This window comes from Stegodyphus dumicola, chromosome 4 (assembly GCF_044657685.1).
Source record: "Stegodyphus dumicola isolate Sdum_Otavi_A_Nest chromosome 4, ASM4465768v1".
Taxonomy (NCBI): domain Eukaryota; kingdom Metazoa; phylum Arthropoda; class Arachnida; order Araneae; family Eresidae; genus Stegodyphus; species Stegodyphus dumicola.
In genome coordinates this window covers 178,388,542-178,413,725 of record NC_140771.1, presented here as the reverse complement: position 1 = coordinate 178,413,725, position 25,184 = coordinate 178,388,542, and the positions used below count along the sequence as shown (strand labels likewise).

At 31.9% G+C, this 25,184-nt stretch overlaps 1 protein-coding gene across 3 annotated transcripts in view; it reads right to left on the bottom strand.

Annotated features, from left to right (window-relative positions):
- Positions 1 to 18,366, bottom strand: part of CstF64 (cleavage stimulation factor subunit 2 CstF64) — a 174,360-nt gene extending 155,994 nt beyond the window's left edge. The window contains exons 1-2 of one of the 3 annotated variants that reach the window (XM_085815840.1): positions 18,053 to 18,366; positions 1,554 to 1,632 (exon numbers count right to left, since the gene is read on the bottom strand). In XM_085815840.1, the coding sequence (XP_085671966.1) occupies positions 1,554 to 1,632; positions 18,053 to 18,110 (137 nt within the window). In that variant the 5' untranslated portion in view covers positions 18,111 to 18,366. The remainder of the gene's footprint in view (positions 1 to 1,553; positions 1,633 to 18,052) is intronic. The other 2 variants (XM_085815839.1, XM_085815838.1) reach the window with 2 other exon arrangements.
- Between the last annotated feature and the right edge of the window lie 6,818 nt (positions 18,367 to 25,184).

The window sequence follows — 25,184 nt, the reverse complement described above, 5'->3', positions numbered from 1 at the left end:
CTTTCATATAAGGCAACAAAAGCTTTTCCAAAGGATACCACTATTTACTACCACAAAACTGTACCACTATTCCTGTCAACATAAACGGGAGTTAACATGTCTCATTCCATTACTTTTGGTACAAAACATATTTTCTGGATACAAATCACATAATTTAAGCTTATAACGGTATGGCAAGATCTGCCACAAAATGTCTGAAGTCGAAAGGAAGTCTTTGTAGATTGAGTTTTGGAGCCAAATCTTAAATCTTGTTTGAACTCGCTATCCATCACTTTCACATTACATTAGGTTTTTATTTCATAAGTTGCTGTCTTAATCTTCTGTTTGAAAAGCAACATATATTATGGCTGCAAAACTATTGCTACATTATTTTGACAGTACTCAAAAGTCTTTAAATCCAGACTCGTCGGGACTTTGGCGATTCCGGATTATCAATTTTTCTGGATTATAGACCATCAGTTTAAATCTGGTAAGATGGCATGTTGAAATTATAAAATTAAAAATATGAAATCATAATTTATGAAATAAAGAGCAATTGCGATTTAAAGAGTATCAAAATTTACAAAAAAAAAAAAAAAAAAAAAAAAAAAAAAAAAAAAAAAACTTAATATTTATTTGTTTAATTTATTAAACATTTCTTTCAACGTGCATGCGTAAAGCATACATTACGCATAGTCGAAATTAGAAAATTGCAACCAGAAAAGTATTTTATGTGTATTCATGATATTTATAATGATGAGGAAATTTATTTAAATCATATTGGAGTACATCGAGATGAAACACTACATTTAGTAAGGAATTATAAGCCGAATAAAATAAAAACATCTACCCTGAAGATGAGGATAGTGCTAACAGATCAACTTCCGGTTCATTGCACGCCGCAATGTCCCCCCCCCCCCACAGAGCAGCGTGAAATTGACAAACAGATTTCGGAATGGTTAGAGAAACAAATCACCTCTCTGTCACTTTCTTCATGCCTTTATCCATTTTTTGCAACAATTCCACTTTTTTTTTTTTAATGGATATCGAAACATACTTTCGCTTTGCAGATCCTTTGGTAGCTCCAGAATCGGAAATTTTATTTGACATAATCAAAAGTTCAAACTTACTTTTATAAAATTGCTCTAACAGTCTTCAAAAATAATAAGCCGGATCCAATTCGAAGATTAAAGAACAATGCAATCTGCAACATTAACTGAAATAGATAATTAGATAATTTTAGCTTAGCTTATACCGTCCGTTATACATTAAATGCGCATGTGTAAACGTATTATGCGCATGCATAAAGGTATTATGTGCATGCGTAAACATATTATTTGTTCACGCATGCGCAGAAAGTTTGTAGCTTTGAGGCCCGGATTAAAGACTTTTGACTGTACAATAAACAAAGCAACTACATTCAATGCAATATACATTTTTACCTTAATTAAACCAAACAATAAATGATACTGCAGTCTATATTTAAATAAAAAATCAAAATAATGTATTAATTTATATTCCAAAAAACATAACTAAATGCATATCATATTGATTCACATTTGTAAAGGCTTTACCTAAAGCTAACTACAGGCCCAACTTCAGAAAATATATCTTTTAGCTGTTCCTCCGTAGCTTCATATGGAATATTCCCCACTAAAAAAAAATAAATCAATCAATCAATATAATAACATTAATTAATGTTTGAAATATTTGTTAACTTAAAAGACACAAATATTCCAAAAGCAAATAAATGACTAAGAGATAATTCAGAATTTTGCCACAAAGTGCAAAAGAAGAAATAAAATAATAAATACAACAGACCTCCACCTATCTGCATCACTTATTCTTCTTTTGCACCAATTAAAAATTATGTTGTTTTAAATATGTTTTGAATATTTCCAATGACTTAAATACTACAAAATGATAAAACAGTTTAGAATTTACATTTTCAAGAAGCTCTTAAATTAATTTAGACAAATGTATAAAATATATTTAGTAGCTTACAACAAAATATACTTTAGCACAAATCAGTAAGCATGTCACACAATTCATCTTATTCACTTGCATATCATCACATATAAATAACTAGCCGCTACGTATGTGGGCAGCCTTTGTCTGGCTTTTAAATGTATCAAAAAAATGCCTAAAGAGAACACCAAATATTAAATTTTAAAACTGCACAGAATTTTACACTGCAGAACAACTTTACCAAAAAAAAAAAAAAAAAAAAAAAAAAAAATGATACTTTTCTGTTTCACCGGTGCAAATCTTGCCAAGCAGACTTAACATACAACATACAGTATGCACATAAAAAATGTTAACAAACGTTAGTTGTAAGAATTTTTTATTTTGAAGGCATAAACATTTTAATATCATTTAAAATTTTGTAAAAAGCCAAAAAATAAAGACAATGAATTTGTAAAACAACATTAATTTAAGAATTTACTATGCTTTCATGATTCAACATCCTGATTCATATCATGTGACCCCAAGTGACCTCATCTCACGTAAACTACGCTAGAAAAATCTAATTCTCTCAATAACTATCTAGTACATTAATTTTAAGTTAAATCTTAATTTGAAACACAAGTTTAAATGCAAGAATTATTTCAATTCATATGAATAGCTAGCTTACTCACAAATTATGTAAAACCGCAGTGCTTTACTTCGCTAGTGTATTCTCACTAGAATTGATTAATTTAACCCTTGACTTAGCCTTTTCTGAATTTCAGCTTCTGGTAAGCGACATGATTTCATCCTAATTGACTTAATTACCGTGAATGGCCTTAGGGCATAAAATTGAAATATCTGGTAAAAATTCTGTGTATGCGAGTAAAGAAACAATCTGATACGAGATGGCTGTGACTTGTTTTGAAAATGAGGCGTAAAAGGTTAACATCGAGTATATTCCGTTTGACATCATTTGTACTGTTTTTGGTGACTTTATCGCCTGCGCCGGCAAAACGGAAAAGTACCGAAAAAATCAATAAAAATGTACTATATAAAAAACAATTACAATGAAATAAGCAATATCCTTTAATACAAATATTAATTATCCTAATAAATAAATTTACCAACTTTCCATAGAGAAATCTTAAGAATTCCAATGATATAGAGGAAGTTTAAAAATTCAATTAAAAAAAAATGTAAAACTTTTTATCAGGGCTGTGGAGTAGGGCAGATTTTGGGGTAAAAGGAGTCGGAGTTGCAGTCGCTAAAAAACACGTCGACTCCAACTCCAGTTTTTGTTGAACAGTTTGAATTTGAAATGAAATTAAAGTGAATTGAAAAAAAAAAATTAATGACTAACTGAAATATTTTTTTTTTATTTATAAACTATATACATTAATAAATAGTTATTTTCTATTTTATTGGCATATAGTAAATAAATATAAGGGAGCAGGATGGATGTGATATTTGCCATTATTGATTAAACTGATACATTTAGTTACTAATCTCATTGGTGAATTTAGGTAAGCAGCAAGAACTCCCAAAATTGATGCCATTCTAAGGAATAGAGCAGGAAAAAGAGCAACGCAATGGAAAAGTACATGTTTGATGACATAGTGGTTGTTAGGATTAAGAACTTTTACAGAAGATGTAAATAACCCTAATATTTCACTAACAGAAAGACTGTGGAATGATCTTGCAGAACTAGAAATCTTCCTTTCAGCACCATATATAGCCACAAAAAAGCTACAGTTTGAAGAATTAACAGGGGACAAGAATGTTAGATGTAGATAACCTTAATGTTTCACTAACAGAAAGACAGTGGAATGATCTTGCAGAATTGGAAATTTTTTTCTATACCGTATATAGCCACCAAAAAGCTACAATCTGAAGAATTAACAAGAAGCAAGACTGGAAGATTGTGATGTTTGTTCTTTCTGAAATGGAAAGTTTATTGCAGAATCATTTCTCCAATGAAGAAAAGAGAAACTAGTTTGCTAAATAATAAGATCGTGCTAGGTTCAATATATGTAGATCTAAAACCCCAAATTTTGTTGGATGACAAACAAATTTTAAAAGGCAAAAGAAAGCCATCTATATACTTTCAGTAAGAACTAAATTATTCTCAGATCAACTGGAGTATTCAAATCAGGACAGTCAAACTGCAGATATTGCAACTGAGTTTCTATCATCCTCTTCCACTGATGAATTACATTTTGAGAAATATTTGGAAAATATTGATTTTGGCAAAGCGAATGAAAATAAAGAACTAAGAGCCTTTAGATATAAAAATGAAAAAAAATACAAACAAGATTTAAAAACAGCATTTCACGAAATAGATAAATATGATTGCTCTTGCAAGACACCTCTTTTAGAACTTATAAAAATCTATTCTGAAAAGTTAAAGGAAGTAGCCATAACAGTAACAGCTCTTTTTTGCTACTCAGTTTGGACACACTCTTCTGAGTTCTGAAGTTTATCAAATTGGATCTATGGTCCTCTAACAAAGAAAATCCGACTAGTACGGATTAACGACTTTTGACTGTATATGAAGGAGTCGGAGTTGAATTTGGAGTCAGAGTCATTAACCCTTTAACAGTTTGACCCAGATTTTCTCGTTCTTTTATGCAAGCTTCTTAACGGTTTGTCCTGTAATACTGTCATTTTAAATCTCTCCCTGAAAACGGACAGACCCGTGATTTTGTTAGACTTAAAAGAAACGTGAAAAATGGATAGCCCGGATTTTTGTCTCACTTTCACCCCAAAGTGTCCAACCCTGATGACAATAGTTAATGAATGACCCTCAATAGCGCGGGAAGTTTTACGACCAAGAAGTCTTCTTGATGTTTTACGATAACGGCGACCTTAGACTGGTTCTAAAATAATAAGAAATTTGTTACCAGTTAGAAAGTTAATGGAAGAGGAAATAAGAATTTCTGTTTTAGACGTTGTTCATGAAATAAAAAAAAAAAATAAATAAATAAAGGAGATTTTTATAGAATAAGCTTTTATTTATAACTCAAATGATTAATAAATTAAAAAAAGAAAAGTAATTTAGCTACTGTTCTCCTATCGGAAGGTATTCAGTAATGTATGCATGCACGTCATGTGCATGTGTCTGTGTATTTATATGTGTGTAAACACATGTATATGTTCGTATGTATATATATGCGCATACATGAACACATACATCCGTATACATGCATACATACATACATTTTCTAATCCGATCCTAATAACAGAAGAGTACCGTAATTTATAATACAGATTAATAGGAATACGAAATTAAATAATATTCTTTACAAAATTCATTTACAAATTTATATCATGAATAATAAAAAAAAGTTGCACCCTACATATATTTTTGACATTGGAAATTGACTGTTTGATATCGTTATTTAAGTGTCTGCACTTTTATAATCCTTGATATTGCACATGAATATTGTAAAGAAGTTTAATTAATCTCTTGTTCCCATTAAAATATGCCACAAATTATTTTTTGCCTGTGGCTTATTAAGAACTTTATAAGTTTTGAATAAAAGCTTATGTTATAAAACTTTTTAAATTTTTTTTAAAAATTTTATCTTCTTAATCTTAATAACTCATTTTCAATGAAAATTTTTAATTGAAAAATCATTTTTCAAAAATCAATAAAAATTTTTTACTTCCAATAAAGTAAATGAATAACAATGAATAATATTTTTTTTTTTACTTCCAATAAATGCCTCAAATAATCGAAACCATTTTCTGACTTTTCACTCAGAAATCAGAAGTTACGTTAATAATATACAAATTTTAATTAAAAGAATATATTACATCAGTGCAAACGTTAAAGTTTTGACTTTAGTATTTTGTCTTGCAAATGAAAATATGTGCAAAAATCGTGTCAACATTAAATTTAAAAAAATTAATGTAATTTTATAAAACTTGTTTTATCATATTGTATTATCATCCGCAATCAATACGTTTACAAAATTTGAACTCGATGGCTCTTGCAGAAATACACTGGTGTACAAAAATTAAGGACGAGACGGTTTTTTCAATATAACTTTGTACAAAAGCTTTCCAAATCAACACATTTAATACCGTAAGATCCCCAATACGTAAGGACATGAGTAATGTAAGCAACACTTACTAAAAGAGAAATCAGATGGATAAAAAGAAGCTTTATAGAAAAAGTAGCATGGAGCGCAATGCGACTGAAGGCCGAAACATCCCTGTGATGGGTGTCCAGCAAGAAACATCCGGTCTTTAATAGGGGATATGATCTCCCCTGACTGCTAGGCAGGTTTCACAGCATCTGCCCATGCTGAGAATGAGGGTGTCAATGAGTTGTTGAGGCATTGCTGCCCATTCGTCTTGCAGCGCCAATCGAAGCTCCAGAATCGTTACTGGTGGCAAGGTACGAGCTGCCAAGTGTCTGCCTATAAAATCCCATACATGCTCGATGGGATTGAGATCCGGAGATCGTGCTGGCCAATCGATATGTTCAATATCCTCACTCTCTAAGAGCTGTTCGGCAGCTACTGCGCGATGACATGGTGCATTGTCTTCCATGAAAAGGAACTGCGGACCCATAGCGCCTCTAAAAAGACGCACATATGGAAGAAGAATCTCGTTACAATAACGGATCCCGTTGTCTGAACCTGCGTCAAAGATGTGAAGGTCTGTACGACTACCAAGCATGATGCCTCCCCAAACGAGAACACCGCTACTTCCATACCTGTCCCTTTCAATGATGTTCGAGGGATGATTGCGGTTTCCCCGCTCTCTCCAGATGAGTATGCGATGAGAATCGCTACTCAGACTGAATCTGCTCTCATCTGTAAAGAGTACTCGTCCCCATTCATTGTCTCTCCAATTCCAGTGTTCCCGGAACCACAGAGAACGCCTTCTCCGATGGGCAGGCGTTAGAGGTACACACCGTACAGGGCGTAGTGCAAACAGACCACCACCGTGCAGTCTTCTGGCCACGGTAAAACGCGATATCGGTCGTCCAGTCATCTGTGTCGTGTGTCTAGCGATTTCTCTCGCTGTCTGCCGCCTGTTTCTTCTGGCCTGTAAGATGTCGTCTAACAGATTGATTATTCGCCATTTCTCGCTGAGGCAGCAAATCGGTGTGATTTTAACTGCTATACGGCGTGCAATCTCTTTGCCAGAAATACTGATCTTACACCGACAACATGCTTTATACTACTCAGACACTCCCCCATTACGTCTACCTGCATATCTGCGTATGTGCTACCGTACATCACCTTACTTAATCTCCTGATTGGTCTTTCTGTCTGCTCTGCCTCTTCGTTCAGCTGATATACTAATTTTTCGATTTCGTCCTTAATTTTTGCACACCAGTGTATTATGCTGTTTGAAAGAGGTCATCAGAAGAAATTTCGCATATTTTATCATACTTTGTGCATTTTGCAGCAAGTATTTCATTTTTTTGCCTCTCCCACACTTAATGATATTATCACTATTCTGATGAATCTCGAATGCTCTGAAAAACCAATTTTTGAGTAGGTTCTCATAAATTTAACTTAATAAATACTATAAAAATACAACTGTTCTTGTATGAGTACAATTTATCGTCCAATGGAAAGGTTTTGCTAGATTGCTTTAGTAATCGGTAGATTTTTATACTGATTTTAGATTCTTTTTTCTTAATTTTCAGTTGTTGTTGCCCTACCACAACCTCTCGAGAGGAGTTTTGGCTCGCAGCATATTTAGAGCGCCCCCATGCTGTACGGACATTATACATTTACAAACATTCATCCTTTTCCGGGATTCGAGCCGGACCCTTCGATATGGCAGTCAGCGACGCTAACCACTATACCAGCTGGGCTGCAATTTTCAGTTGTTCATAAGTCCACTAAAAAGCTCTGCTCCTTAAAATGTCAATTGCTTAAAAATATTTGCAGTCTAAAGCAAATCTGATATTTACACGTTTTTACCTTAATATTTCTTTACAAAGATAGAATGATAGCTGTCAATACAGACAAGTTTAATGTAGTTGGATTACGGCGAAGCACACAGTTGTTTATCTGCCCAAGAGGAAGGAAACTGACTGACTGATCTGACTTATATTCTCGTTCCACTTGTAAAAAAGCCAAAAAAACTTCCATGCAACCAGCTCATTGGCCAGGATTTGAACCCGTGTCGAGCTAGCAGTGCTTAGCGATTTTAGATGCTCTGCCAGTGGGGATCCGCAGTCTTATTTAAAATCTTTTTTCAAAATCTTCTACCCTAATTTAGTGTGATAGTTGTTGTAGTATGAGGGTTAGAGTTATTTAAATATAACAAAGCATATGAGAGCTATGGACCTTCGTGGAGCCCTTTCAGTGGGAAACTGGGCTACACATGTAGAAAACCACGAAAAACAAACAGGCAGGAATCCCGTCTCTGAGAAACAGAACTGATTATTTTCCTTTAATCTGAAATCTAAAACAAAAGAGATAGAAAAGAGCGCTTTTCGGAGGAGCTGTATTCAGTATACGAAATTTATTTAAAACAAGCTGTGAGCTTTAAGTACTGTTTTTGTACAAGCAAATAGTAGTTTGCCTATGCTAACTGCCCCAGTGGATAGGCTGCTTCACTGTCGGCGGGAAAAAAGAAAGTAGTTTAGCTTTCGTATGTAACTAACATGCTGACCATCAGTTCAACCTGTATCATTCTCGGTTGATCTTTACAATATGGTAACTGGTAGTTTGGCGACATTTTGGAGGCGATAAAGGTTACTACCTGGGACTTTGGTAATAATGTGAGCAGTACTCAGTTCCGATTACGCATTATTTTGCGTGAGGGAAATGAGAGATCATGGGATATGTCATGTGATATTAATGGACGAATTACGGTTCTTTAATCGGAAAAGAGGGGAAATCGGGAAAAAAATGTGGAAATTTTGTATTTAGCTTTATTCTGTGTTGTGTGAAACAGTGTTGTTTAATTTTTGGATCCCATGGCCCTAACTAAAGTGAATTCGAAATGGGTATTTAGGCATTGTGATAAAGAGAAGTTTGCTTTTTATTTAGCAGAGGAAGTATGAAGGAAAAATTCGCAGAAAAAATCTTTCAATAATTTTATTGAATGAATTAGAAAAGTGTATCCACCACGTATTCAAGATTCTGAAGAAGATTAGGTAAGTTAGTATTTTTAATTATTTGAGGATATTATTTTTATGCATTGTTCTAAATGTAAGGTGGAAAGGAATTTGGTATTATTGGGAAAATTGTTATTAGCAATGATTTAGTTTAAAGTAATTAGGATTGTAAGGTAATTTTTATTAATTTAATGTATGTGCTCATTTATATTTTAAGTAATGTTTTTGAATTTAATTATATTTTAATGAAATGATAGTTATTTTGTGAATTTTATGTTTGTAGGAATTTGGTATACGTTTAAGTTGAAATAAACGTGCATGGAAATAATTTAAATATTTGATACTAAGTATTTGTAATGCTTGCGGTATGAATTCGTTGGTGACGTGTATAATGTAATAGATGATTTAGAGGTAAAAGTTTTTGGATATTTTATTTATTTTATATGTGGAAATGTTCATATTTGTAAAGGGTAAATACTTTTTCGCGATCAGGTAATTTCATATATGTTCTTTTTACCGGGTTTAAAGATTGAGAAAATTGTCATGTATTTTCGTGAAATTTTTCTAATTTATGAGAAAAAAGCAGTGTACATGGATATAGTGAAGAGTGTGCGCAATGCCATTTTTGTGCAATTCTGGGATGTTTTTTTAAGTAAAAATAAGTCGACGTGTACATGGTTTAGTGATATTTTAATTAAATGATAGTTATTTTGTGAATTTTATGTTTGTAGGAATTTGGTATATGTTTAAGTTGAAATAAACGTGCATGGAAATAATTTAAATATTTGATACTAAGTATTTGTAATGCTTGCGGTATGAATTCGTTGGTGACGTGTATAATGTAATAGATGATTTAGAGGTAAAAGTTTTTGGATATTTTATTTATTTTATATGTGGAAATGTTCATATTTGTAAAGGGTAAATACTTTTTTGCGATCAGGTAATTTCATATATGTTCTTTTTACCGGATTTAAAGATTGAGAAAATTGTCATGTATTTTCGTGAAATTTTTCTAATTTATTAGAAAAAAGCAGTGTACATGGATATAGTGAAGAGTGTGCGCAATGCCATTTTTGTGCAATTCTGGGATGTTTTTTTAAGTAAAAATAAGTCGGCGTGTACATGGTTTATGTGTATGCGTTATTTTGAAAAACGCATAAGGAGTATGGTATTGTGCACTTTTTCCTAATTTTGCAGTGAATATTTGTCATGATTAAGCAGTTTTGTTTGATAAAATTTCTAGCATAAGTGTGATTCGGCTACTAGATTGTTGGAAGAAGTGTTCAGTAGATAAAAAGAAAAGAAACATGTCTTTACTTCGTGAAGACAAAATGGCGGCGGGGGAAAAAATAGAGGGTTGCTGTAGGAGAGTTGGTTGCCAAATTTTCGCCAAAAAATCGCCAAGTTACCATAATGTAAAGATCAACTTCATTCTCTATTAATTCATTAAATGAAGATTGGATCATCAGATAAATTTTGCTTCTTCCAGTGCCAGTTACAAATCATACAGCTGTACATTTGAACTATATCAATAACATTTGAACTATATCTTTAACATTGCATATTACTAAAATGTACTTGTTCTTTAAAGTCCTTGATCTGTTCTAAAAATAGTAGTACAATTTAAAGCTGCTTAACATTTCTATGCATATAAAAAAGTAAAACTGTTTAAAATGCATATCGTTTAACGCTTCCTGTTTTATTTGGAATAATATTTCAAAAATAAAACTCGTGTTGGTTATGACCCAAGCAATACTTAACGGGATAAAGAGCCGTAGTTTGATAATGCTAGGATCATGCATTCAGTTTTCGTCGTTTTAATAAAATCCATTATGATACTTATGCTGGTAATTATAAACTGCATTTACATATAAAGAAGTATGATTAATGCACTAATATAACAGAATATACGCTTTTTATATTCTGACAAGTTTTGTCAAGATACCAATTTTTAGTTCAAATATAAGTCATAAATTCCCTAGCCAGATTCCATTTTTATATAAATAGATGCATAAAGGAAAAAATGGAACAGTTAATTATATTTTTTATTCCTTTACAAAATTTAATTCTTTTAGATATAATTTTTAACGGTAAACGATATTCTGCTAAATTATAATATAAAAATTATTACTAATAATAATTTATATCCTAATATTTATATCCTAATTTATATCACTCAAAACAGAATTGGAAAACTCATTCAAATCATATTTAATCAAAACATTTTACACAGTTTTGGGGAAAGGAATTTTGGGATTTGTTTGATTTTTAACGTGAATTCTATCATTAAAACATTTTTACTATGTTTCCTCATTCATATAAAATTAGCAAAATAATTTACTAAATAATTCTTACATGTAACAGTATTCTTGTTTTTCTTATGTTATATGACTAAAAATAAATAAAAAAGTGGCTGGTATTCAATATTTATTTTTATTTAATTATTTAATTACAAATACTTGGCTATTGGTACTTAAGACATAATCTATTATAGTTTGTTATCAGACTAAAAATAAATAAAAAAGTGGCTGGTATTCAATATTTATTTTTATTTAATTATTTAATTACAAATACTTGGCTATTGGTACTTAAGACATAGTCTTTCCATATTATCACTTTTCTATTAGGGTTGAAATTATGCTAAGAACCTAATAGAATTCGGAAAATCCTATGATTGCATAAAACTGCGGGAGGTGCTAATAATGACAAATTTTGGTTGATCTTTACAATATGGTAACTGGTAGTTTGGCGACATTTTGGAGGCGATAAAGGTTACTACCTGGGACTTTGGTAATAATGTGAGCAGTACTCAGTTCCCATTACGCATTATTTTGTGTGAGGGAAATGAGAGATCATGGGATATGTCATGTGATATTAATGGACGAATTACGGTTCTTTAATCGGAAAAGGGGAGAAATCGGGAAAAAATCTGGAAGTTTTGTATTTGGCTTTATTCTGTGTTGTGTGAAACAGTGTTCGTGAATTTTTGGATCCCATGGCCGTAACTAAAGTGAATTCGAAATGGGTATTTATGTATGTATTAATTTAATGTATGTGCTCATTTATATTTTAAGTAGTGTTTTTGAATTTAATTATATTTTAATTAAATGATAGTTATTTTGTGAATTTTATGTTTGTAGGAATTTGGTATATGTTTTAGTTGAAGTAAACGTGCATGGAAATAATTTAAATATCTGACACTAGGTATTTGTAATGGTTGCGGTATGAATTCGTTGGTGATGTGTATAATGTAATAGATGATTTAGAGGTAAAAGTTTTTGGATATTTTATTTATTTTATATGTGGAAATGTTCATATTTGGAAAGGGTAAATACTTTTTCGCGATCAGGTAATTTCATATATGTTCTTTTTACCGGGTTTAAAGATTGAGAAAATTGTCATGTATTTTCGTGAAATTTTTCTAATTTATGAGAAAAAAGCAGTGTACATGGATATAGTGAAGAGTGTACGCAATGCCATTTTTGTGCAATTCTGGGATGTTTTTTTAAGTAAAAATAAGTCGACGTGTACATGGTTTAGTGATATTTTAATTAAATGATAGTTATTTTGTGAATTTTATGTTTGTAGGAATTTGGTACACGTTTAAGTTGAAGTAAACGTGCATGGAAATAATTTAAATTTTTGATACTAAGTATTTGTAATGCTTGCGGTATGAATTCGTTGGTGACGTGTATAATGTAATAGATGATTTAGAGGTTTTTGGATATTTTATATGTGGAAATGTTCATATTTGGAAAGGGTAAATACTTTTTCGCAATCAGGTAATTTCATATATGTTCTTTTTACCGGGTTTAAAGATTGAGAAAATTGTCATGTATTTTCGTGAAATTTTTCTAATTTATGAGAAAAAAGCAGTGTACATGGATATAGTGAAGAGTGTGAGCAATGCCATTTTTGTGCAATTCTGGAATGTTTTTTTAAGTAAAAATAAGTCGGCGTGTACATGGTTTATGTGTATGTGTTATTTTGAAAAACGCGTAAGGAGTATGGTATTGTGCACTTTTTCCCAATTTTGCAGTGAATATTTGTCATGATTAAGCAGTTTTGTTAGATAAAATTTCTAGCATAAGTGTAATTCGGCTAGTAGATTGTTGGAAGAAGTGTTCAGTAGATAAAAAGAAAAGAAACATGTCTTTACTTCATGAAGACAAAATGGCGGCGGGAAAAAAAAATAGAGGGTTGCTGTAGGAGAGTTGGTCGCCAAATTTTCGCGAAAAAAACGCCAAGTTACCATAATGTAAAGATCAACCCAAATTTTAAATGAAAATAGAAATTTATTTAAATAGATTACAATAGAATAGAAATTTATTTAAATTGACTATAATTATTCTTATATTCTATGTCATTTTGGTACTATAATTTCAGTTATTAGCTTGAATACTGCAATTTAGTCACATAATTTGTAAGTGGAAGTCCCACAATTTTAAATTTATGCATAAACGAGCAAATACATTTTGAAAGTTAAAAAATATATATATAATTTACAATTCATTTAACTGAAACCGTAAGAATCAAAAGGGATTTTTGTGCGTGTCTGCTTTATGCATTTAATGTATAAAATTCGGAAAAGTGAGAAAATCCATCCAACACAGAGAAATAATTCTTTCTAGTCTGTGGTAAGATTGTATCAAATTCATTTAAATTCGAAATGCGATCTCTCAAATCAACGAAGGAATACATTTTTGGTTTTAAATTCCACATTAGTAACAACGGTATAATAGCTAAACAAAATATTTGTAGAAAATCGCCAAAATTCTACAAATTGCTATAAAATCCCAAAAAACATTAGGAAGATTATTGCTTGCCAATTCCATGCTGAAAAGATCAAGCGTTTATGAAGAAGAGCTCGACTGTTAACGAACAACTTGTGGAAAAAATTCAAAGCTAAAATATAAATACGTATGCCAAATTTTCCAAAAATTCCTGATAAATATTGTACTCTCATCGTAAATATATATGGACTTATAATGTGATAAAAACTGAGTCGGTAAAAGAATGGATTAAAATTTAATTTCCCAAAATAAATTGGCCTACTAAAACTACATAAAATGGATAAGTAAATAGTAAAAAAATTGTGAACAAAATAAATAATGATCTTTCTTAAAATACTGCCCAATAAAGCATGTTGAATAATTGAAAATTTACAAGCTTGGAAGCTAAAATCCTAAAAAGATTTCGGAAAATTCGGATGTCACATATTAAAAGAAACAAGTCTACAAACTACAAGTACATAGAAAGAGGAGAAACGAAACTAAACCCAACAAGTACTTCTTGCCATTCGATAGCGGGGAGGCAATTTCCTGGCTTATCCATCACACTAAGGGGAAGCAAACATACTGCCCTATGCTGAGCCATCTTAGAGAGATTTCAGAAAGCAAAAACAATTTTTTGGAGGGGTTTGTTGACTGACAACACGGCCATTTTCAAAATTAAGGACCTTCTAACGATTTTGGCCAAAATTAAGGATTTTTAAGGACCAAAAATCGATTCCAAAAAACTTAATCACTTTTAAGGACTCTTAAGGACCGTACGTACCCTGTTTATTTATTAAATATCATGTTCTTCACACTTAAACCATAAGTTTTAGTTCAATAGCAAAGTCACAAAATAATTTTACAATGCGCCTGTCTTTAAAATTTCCCATACTCAGTCTCGTACGCTGGAAATAAAAATGTTTTTTTTTCGTACAGTGTTGCCATTTCTCGCTTTGAAATCGTTGAGTTTCTTAATAAAAAATTCTTACACAGTTCTGCGCCATGGAGATAAAAAGGTTCGCACTTCCTCAATAGATTGTTGCCATCGCTCGCTTTTAAATCGTTGAGTTTGTTACTTAAAAATTTGTTAAAGTTTTACAAAATATAAAATCGATACTAAAACAAATTCCAAATTTCAAATTTAGTCTTCCACATGCCCATATTCACAGTAGGATTACACCATTCAAAATTCGATGGGTCTATATACCGTTGTTTTATCACAATGCGAGAAATATACATACATTTATGCAGATGCTTTACTTGCATATGCTTAGTATCATACTTTTCTGCTAACTGAATTTAATTATACTTACTGTCATGTTTAACAAGCTAAATTTGACTTACATGTGCTTAATATGTTTAATCACCTAATTATTAGCTAAATGTACACATGCTTCATATCATGTTAATAGCACTAAATATCATATTTAAAATGCTAAATATGACTTATACATATAGTATCATGTTTTACTTTAAGACTTGACTGTACACTGATTAAACCATTACTGTTCATGAGCATGGTGACAAAGAAGACACTGCTGCCAATAAGCTCTCTGCGGACACACTATTGGGTTCTTTGTTGAACCTATATGTATTAAAACTACATTTTGTAAACTTTAAGACTATATTAATATAGCTACTGACAAACAGGACAACTCATCTCATTAGCAAGATTTAAAATTATATCAGTGAATGCATTGCAGATAAAGGGATTAATAATCTCTTCCTTATGACTCTCTCACAAAAAGATGTGACTGATCTTTGAAATATGGTAACTGGTAGTTTGGCGACATTTTGGAGGCAATAAAGGTTACTACCTAGGACTTTGGTAATAATGTGAGAAGTACTCAGTTCCGATTACGCATTATTTTGTGTGAGGCAAATGAGAGATCATGAGATATGTCATGTGACATTAATGGACGAATTACAGTTCTTTAATTGAAAAAGGGGAGAAATCTGGAAATTTTGTATTTAGCTTTATTCTATGTTGTGTGAAACAGTGTTGGTTAATTTTTGGATCCCATGGCCCTAACTAAAGTGAGTTCGAAATGGGTATTTAGGCATTGTGATAAAGAGAATTTTGCTTTTTATTTAGCGGAGAAAGTATGGAGGAAAAATTCGCAGAAAAAATCTTTCAATAATTTTATTGAATGAATTAGAAAAATGTATCCACCACGTAATTAAGATTCTGAAGAAGATTAGGTAAGTTAGTATTTTTAATTATTTGAGGATATTATTTTTATGCATTGTTCTAAATGTAAGGAGTAAATAAAGTAATATGGTATTATTGGAAAATTGTTATTAGCAATGATTTAGTTTAAAGTAATTAGGATTGTAAGCTAATTTTTATTAATTTAATGTATGTGCTTATTTATATTTTAAGTAGTGTTTTAGAATTTAATTATATTTTAATTAAATGATAGATATTTTGTGAATTATATGTTTGTAGGAATTTGGTATACGTTTCAGTGGAAGTAAACGTGCATGGAAATAATTTAAATATTTGACACTAAGTATTTGTACCCATTTGTAATGTTTGCGGTATGAATTCATTGGTGACGTTTATAATATAATAGATAATTTAGAGGTAAAAGTTTTTGGATATTTTATTTATTTTATACGTGGAAATGTTCATCTTTGGAAAGGGTATATACTTTTTTGCGATCAGGTAATTTCATATATGTTCTTTTTACCGGATTTAAAGATTCACAAAATTTTCGTGCATTTTCGTGAAATTTTTCTAATTTATGAGAAAAAAGCAGTGTACATGGATATAGTGAAGAGTGTGCGCAATGCCATTTTTATGCAATTCTGGAATTTTTTTTTAAGTAAAAATAAGTCGATGTGTACATGGTTTAGTGATATTTTAATTAAATGATAGTTATTTCGTGAATTTTATGTTTTTTTATGTTTGTAGGAATTTGGTATACGTTTCAGTTGAAGTAAACGTGTATGGAAATAATTTAAATATTTGACAATAAGTATTTGTACCCATTTGTAATGTTTGCGGTATGAATTCGTTGGTGACGTTTATAATATAATAGATAATTTAGAGGTAAAAGTTTTTGGATATTTTATTTATTTTATACGTGGAAATGTTCATCCTTGGAAAGGGTATATACTTTTTCGCGATCAGGTAATTTCATATATGTGCTTTTTACCAAGTTTAAAGATTCACAGAATTTTCGTGAAAATTCTTGTAATTTATGAGAAAATAGCAATGTAGATGGATAAATTTAAGAGTGTGTGCAATGCCATTTTTTGCAATTCTGGGATGTTTCTTTAAGTAAAAATAAGTAGACGTGTAAACGGTTTATGTGTATGTGCTATTCTGAAAAACGCGCAAGGAGTTTGCGATTGTGCACTTTTTCCCAATTTTGCAGTTAATATTTGTCATGATTAAGCAGTTTTGTTACATAAAATTTCTAGCATATGTGTAGGTCAGCTAGTAGATTGTTGGAAAAAGTGTTCAGTAAATAAAAAGAAAAGAAACATGTCTTTACTTCGTGAAGACAAAATGGCGGTGAAAAAAAATACAGGGTTGCTGTAGCAGAGTTGGCCGCCAAATTACCATAATCCAAAGATCAACCAAAGATTTTTTTAACTTGCATTATAACAAGACTGCAACATATAGAACATAATACAAGTATAGCATATATTACACTACTGTTTAATTTGTATGGCTTCTGGTCAACAAGCTATTAATATTTATCCTTAAGAAGAATAAACACTTACATGCAAATTTATAACTATGTGGCATGCTGCCCTTACCCATCATGTATTTCAAGGGTCAGTTACGTATGTTTACAATACTAATACACAATTAAATTAAGCTCAATGTAATAGCACACTGAAATTAACATATAAAATTGAAATATACTACAATACTGAAACACTAATATAACCCACAACTATTAACGCATTTAATAAATAATAATAGGATTAAAAAAAAGACGCTTTTCAGCTTCATCATGATAAGTACACAATATGAAAATTTTTACTATCAATAAAATTGACACTAAGTCAGGAATAACAAAACTGATTGATTGATCTGCGCTAATAGTTGCATTAAAAACAGATGGCTTAACTTAATGTATAGACATAAAATCTAAGAAAAATTCAAATAGCAAGTTAAAACTGAAGACGAAAATTTCACACTGAGAACAGGCATGGAGAAAACCAAACCAAGTAGAATTTACAAAATATTACCTTTCAGAAAGGATATTATTTTTCAAATTATAAATAAAATACACACCAAATACCGATCGCATTGACCGCTCTGCAGCAGACAGAGCACCTTGCATTGCAGACATGATTTCTCTCTTTTTTTAAATTCGAAAGAATATAACTCTCTACCGATTTAGCATTTGTACACAAACTTACAGACTGACAGACATAGGCTAAATTCCCGAACGCGCAGGGAGGTCACGTGAACTTGACTTTATGCCTAAGCCGACGTCACAATAAGATATAGGTACTTTTGCCTCAGACGAAAGCACAAAAATTTCTGGGACTTGTATATATTATTTTCCATTTTTACTGTACGATACTGCGTCAAATCTACGATTATGTGTAAAAGATAAGCCAAAGTTATTAGTTGCTATTACTTCATCTGTGGCCGGCCAATGGTTGGCGTCAGCCCTGATCAACTTCTTCACTATTGAAGACTTTGCAAATTTATTACAAGTGCACAAGACTTTTTCATTTTTGTGGACTTTAACGAACTTTTACAAATCCTTAGGGGATTGATAAACATGTAGTGGCAAAGGCCTCTGGATCGAACACCACTTAACGAATGATGATCTCCGATTCGATCAGTCGACGTCACAACGAAGCTCCGCAACTTACTCACAACGTGGTAACTGACTCTTCAATCGACTTGAATTATCACCACACATACTCTCAAGCAGATAAAACTTTGAACTATGGAAATATGAACTGCTGACTGACTTCTTGACACATATGGCGTAACTTTGCTGTGAAATGAACTGAAATAAAAACTGGCTTCCAAGTTCCAAGTACCGCTGGATGCGCCGCTGATTAACTTGCAGGATTGGCAAGTTTTGTTCCGGCTGTCTGAGTTAGTTGCTATAGAGCGCTGAAAGTAGGAGAATACATGAGTGAGACCTAAGTCAGGATTGCAGATGTTGAGAGGGCGTGACCACCTTGTCACGTGAGGTGTGAAGAAGTCGTTAATACGTTGCGAGATTTCAGGTTAGAAATGCTGAAGAAAACATTAAATGTAAAAATTTGCAGAAATAATTACATAAAAGAGAAATTTTTCTAGTAATCATCAGAGTAACAACATATGGAATAAACCAAATTTCATCACATAATACAGTCTAGCAGTCCTGTATGTTGAAATTCTGAGTCCATGATAACGGGTTGGGGGTGGTGTAAACAGAATCATGGTTTCATTATAACAGTCGAAGATGTTTCAGGAAAGCAATAATTTTAGTAAGAGTTACAAAATAACAAAATAAATGCAGAACAAATGTTAACACAAAATACATATATTACAAATAATAACTGGCGCGAGGAACGGGCGGCTAAAACCCGCCGGAAACTGAAAAACTTCACCCAATCAGAATAAGCCACCACCAGAGACTGTTTTTGGCAACCAATGAGATACATTCATGTGACGTCGGAGGTCACGTGATGTAAGAACTGCTAATGTAAACAAACAAGTTTGTGCTGCGGTAGATATGTTGAAAATTCGGAAACTTTGTTTATTTTTAATTATTTATGAAATTTGCAATTCATCTTTAATTATTATTTCATCCACTAATTAACTGTTCATTCACTTGATTAGTATAATCTTGGTAACTCTTATATGTTATTGTTATCTCCATGATACTCTTTTGTTCGCTGCTTTACCATGTTTTGATTGTTAATATTTATTTATGAATTCTTTCCTTGATCTGCTAATTAATTCATTTATAAAAAATATAAATGAATACATAAAATTATGTTTACATAGATTGCCCTGCTACGGTGAAAAGAAAGTTACTATTTAAGTCATAATTTTATCAGCTTAACAAGCAGAACAGTAAATATAAATAGTTGGTTTCTGAAATTCGTGATACTCAAATTTCCGATCATGTAAAGATTCTGCGCGGTTCAAAACTAATATATAATTTTATACAACTTAAAATTTAATTTTTAGCAACTGACTATTATCCTATTGATAGTATAAACTGCAAATTAGCACATTTTGTATACTATAATATAAATGTCAAAAGGAAAATATAGATTTTTGCAACTGAAATCACTGCAGTAGTAGCTGTGAAACTAATAATTTTTTATAATACATTTTCTTGCGAATTATTATAATAATAAATAATAATAATGTACTATCTCTATACATTTTAAATGTTCAAAAAATAAATTTAGAAGTTATTTTTAATCTTGTAAGTTACATAATTTATATGCAGATTTTTTTATTTTAAAATGATGTAGCTCAAACAGATTTTCAAGTGTATTTATTGAAAAGATCTACCTTAGGAAATATACTAGTATAATTCTAATGCACATGTTATCTCAAACTATGGACTGACACAAACACTGATTTTAAAGGACTAAATATACATTCTAATTTAATGTTTAAATTAAAAAAACTCAGTAATCTCCCATAAAAATTTAGAATTAAGTATAAATTCTTATAAAAGCAACCTTTTATATCAAAATGTTTCAGCATTACGGATGCTTCTAATATTACAGCTGTTGGTATCCTTAATATCTACAGTGGAAGGTATTAAAAAATTTAACATTCCGATATTTATGTGTATTCATTAAAAACGAATTACAACAGTTAAAATATTATAACATAGCCCGCTGAAATTAGTAAAATATTCTATGACACTAATTAATATTAATGAGAGAAAATTGCCTTTTTATTTATGTTCTTGCAGATAAACAGATCTTTCACGAATTCGGCTACTCTAGTAATTTAGAGCAACTATTCATGAATTATGAACATACTATTAGTACACTTACATTTAAAAGTTTGGAAAACGTTATTCAATTAAATGATATACACTTAATATTCTTAATGGAAACATTATTAATACTGGTAAGCATCATGTATAAGAAAAAATTATAAATCTTACCTCGTTTTCTGCAGAAAATTGCACAGATGTTTCCTGATTTCGGCCTTCGCACAGCTTGTTCTAAGTACCGTGCTATCCGGCATTACTTTGAAACGAATATTGTTCCCATAGTTTTCCTTAAATAACAAAAGACCCTTCTTCTTTACATCAAGGAAAGATAAATCATTTCCAAGCGTATTTTTTAATTTCTGGCAATAGTCATAAATTTCTAAATTCGAAAAATCAGTTACTTTCAGAGGAATATCTGTTTTCGACTCCATTGTAAACACGGCACATGTGGATGTTGTTGTTACACTACTGAAGCTGATCGTGAGTTGCTGTCGTCTCTTCTTGATGTTCACGATAAGTATGTTTTCATTACTCTTTTCGCCATTAGGTTAAAAGTTAGGATTCATGAATATCATAGACAAGGAGGCGATCGAAAACCGTATCAAATCTGTGTGTAATCACAGAAATCTGGAAGTTACCTGCGATAACTCAGAAAAACTTATGCTTTTTGAGTTACATGCTTATCAAAATTTATTTAATCCAAATAATGCGACTGAAGTTCACTTAGCCTACGTCAATGCTATGGAAAAGGATATACAAATCTTAGAATTATACATTAATGAAACATTAACACGTGCATTAAAGAATATGCAGTATATAATTCAAATTATTCACATCCTAAATTCAATATTTACATTAAATTGCTTTGGGTTAAAAAATTATTTAAGTAGTTTTAACGGTACCGATATGAATGTCAGTTTCCAAAATCTCCTGTATAAAACAAGTTAAATTTCTGTATAATTTTCTATTAAATTCTTATAAATATTATAATGCAACATTTATAATTAGTTATCAATTTTTTAATGTGGTCTGCTTTTAGATATTTTTAGATTTTAGATATTCACGGGATTTGAACCTCGGATCGCACTACCAGTGTTCAGAGATTTTACTGCTTGGCCACTAGTGGGATCGATTTAAAAAGGGCATAAATAGAAATGTGTACTGCAATTTCCTTTCACTGCATATGTTAATATATTTATAATACATTTAGATACTTATTTATTTAAAACAGGTTTTGTATGTCTTAAATTTTTATGCTTTTGGAATTTACGAGAAATATGTTGGTAACGCCCATGCAGCAAGCTCGATCGCGGGATTCGAACCTCGGTCCGAACTATCAGTGTTCAGAGATTTTACGCTCGGCCGCTAGTGGGATTTAAAGAAATGCCTTAAATTTTTATGCTTTTGGAAATTACCAGAAATATGTTGGCAATGAGAAATATATTGGTAATGACAGATATATTGCTATATTGGTTATTAGAGATTTGTTGGTAGTGCAGCCAACCCGTTCGCGATATTCGGACCTCGGACTGAACTACCAGTGTTATATGTTGATATATTTGTAATACAGTTAGATATATATAGTTAATTATTTATTTAAAACAAGTTTTGTTTGTCTTAAACTCTTTTGCTTCTGGAAGTTACCAGGGATATATTGGTAATGACAGATATATTGGGCTGAGAAATAAATATCAAGTTGGTGCATTTGAGAGGTTACGTATGCTATTTGTTCTGCTATTTTTACCAAATGGATAAATTTACATAGTTTTCAACAAAACAAAATCAAATTGCGATTCAATCGAAAGTTTGGATTTTCTGGTGTCATCGGCGCTGTACGATGAAAATTTTCCTTCCATTTTATATAATATATATATATATGTTTATGTGTATTTATATGCAAGATGATATGTTTTGTGATTTAACGTATAATTATTTAATTCTTTTTAGTTTCCTTCCCATTACTTTTGTTAAAAATTTCTTATATTTTTACTCACTAGTAAATCGTCTTTTAATGCATCAATCCAAAGTTTTCTGCTTATTGGTATCTTCGATACATAGTATATTTGTAGCTACGTGATAGGTATAATTCCTGAATAAATAAAATTATTGATATAATCATGGTGTTCATGCGATGCGTGCGTTGTTATACAACAATTTCAAATTAACTAGAAGTGGACTGTACTAAATATTTTATTCAACAACTTTAATCAAATGCGTGCCATCTTTCAAGCGATGACTTACTACTAATAACAACAGCAATAAAAAGTAAAACTGAGTAAGCGTTTACAGGGTTGCTGTAATGAACATCTGCGCCATGCAAGGCGCCAAGAAGAGAAAAAATGACGTAATCTTACAGTTAAATAGTCTTAATGACTTAACATACCCCCGGCATTGAAGGGTTACTTCAATAATTTCGTGCGATAATACTCATAATAACCTACAAAATTGTACAATTACTACCTTATACAATAATGCAATACGAATAACATCTCTTAATTCAATATAATAATATTCAATTTTCAATCAAAATTTTATACACAATACAATGTACAATACAAGTTTTATAATAATAAGCTAACACTTAACTAACTTAGGAAGCTTCTTCTTGGGGTAAAATTGCAAATTTTGTAATTCCACGCTTAATAATGCCCTTTGCTGTCTGTATTTCTACTACTCTAACCTTACCGTCAACTCCAGGAAAAATTCTTGTAATGCGCCCTAACACCCATCTACAGACAGGAAGCTCATCCTCCTTAACTAGTACTAGCATACCTATTTTAATATTCGTTTGTTCTACCTTCCATTTTGAACGCTGTTGTAGTGTGTTTAAATAGTCCCTTTGCCAACGATTCCATATCAACTGGACAAATCTGGTAGTTCGTTTCCATCTTGAGAGTCTGTTTTCAGGTATATCAATTAATTCGGGTTCTACTATAGCATTCAAGGGTCTTCCAATGAGAAACTGACCTGGTGTTAATGCCTCTAAATCGTTTACATCGGAAGATAAGGGAGTAATAGGGCGAGAATTTAAAACAGACTCTATCTGAGTTACTACAGTTAATAACTCCTCGAAAGTCAACCTTGCATTACTTACAATCCGCTTTAAGTGATATTTCACGGATTTTATTCCAGTTCCAATAGTCCACCAAAATTAGGTGTCCGTGGGGGAATAAACTTCCATACTATTCCTTCTTCACCTAAATAATCTGCTAATTTTTTGTCAGGATTTCTAATTAAATTGTTAATTCTTTGCAATTCGGCATTTGCGCCAACGAAGTTTTTTGCATTGTCTGAGAAAATGATTGAGCATTTTCCGCGCCTAGCAATAAATCTCTTTAAGGTGGCAATAAATGTGTCAGTGGTGAGATCACTCACTAGTTCGAGATGCACTGCCTTTGTTATAAGGCAAATGAAAAGAGCTAAATATACCTTATGAAGAGTTCCTTTCCTCTGTCCCTTGTACAGTCGGTCACAAAAGTATTCGAACACCGGTACCCTATCAGAAAATGACAAGATGGCGTTTTTTTCTCTTTCTCTCTGTGTGTCGTGTTATTCCATCCTAGGTTTTCTTCTCCCCCCCATCTTGGAAAAAACTGGAAAAAATTGGTTACGATCTCTTTTTAAATGGGGAGATGCCATTTTGAGAAAAAGCTGACGACCCTATCTTGGAGAATAAACATGACCGCTTTACACACCCTTTCACTCTCTCTCTCTCTTTGAATTGGGAAGCCATTTTGGGAAAAAGCAGACGACCCTATCTTGGAGAATGGAAATGAACGCCTCTCCCTCTCTCTTTGAAATGGAAAGCCATTTTGGGACCCTCTATTCTTGGGGAGGGAGAAAACTGAAGTCTGCACTTCGCTGTCTCTGAATGCGAAAAGCCCTTTTGGGAAAAGCGGACCCTCTTCTTCTGATCTTGGAGAACTGGAAATGAACGCTCTACACGATCTCTCTTTGAATTCAGAAGGTATTTTGTGACCATCTAATGTTGGAAAACTGAAATGAACGCTCTACGCCTTTCTCTCTCTCTCTCTTTGGGATGAGTAGCCATTTTGGAGGATTCTCCACCACCATCCTAACCTTGGAAAACTGAAATGAACGCTCTACACCTTTTCTCTCTCTCTCTCTCTTTCTCTGAAATGGGTAGTCATTTGAAAACTCCCTAACTTTGGAAAAAACAGAAATGAACGCTCTACACCATCTCCCTTTGAAAATGGGGGGGATGTCATTTTGAGACCTCCCTCCCCTAAACTTGAAAAAAAAACTGAAATGAACGCTCTACACTTTCTCTCTTTGGACATGGGTAGCGCTTTGGAGACCCTCTCTTCTTGGTATATAAAAAAAAAGAACTGAAGTGAAGGCTCTACACAATCTCTCTTGGAATGGGATCCATATTTCGGGAAACGTGGATCACCTCATGCTGGAAAACTGAAGTGAACCACCAAGATT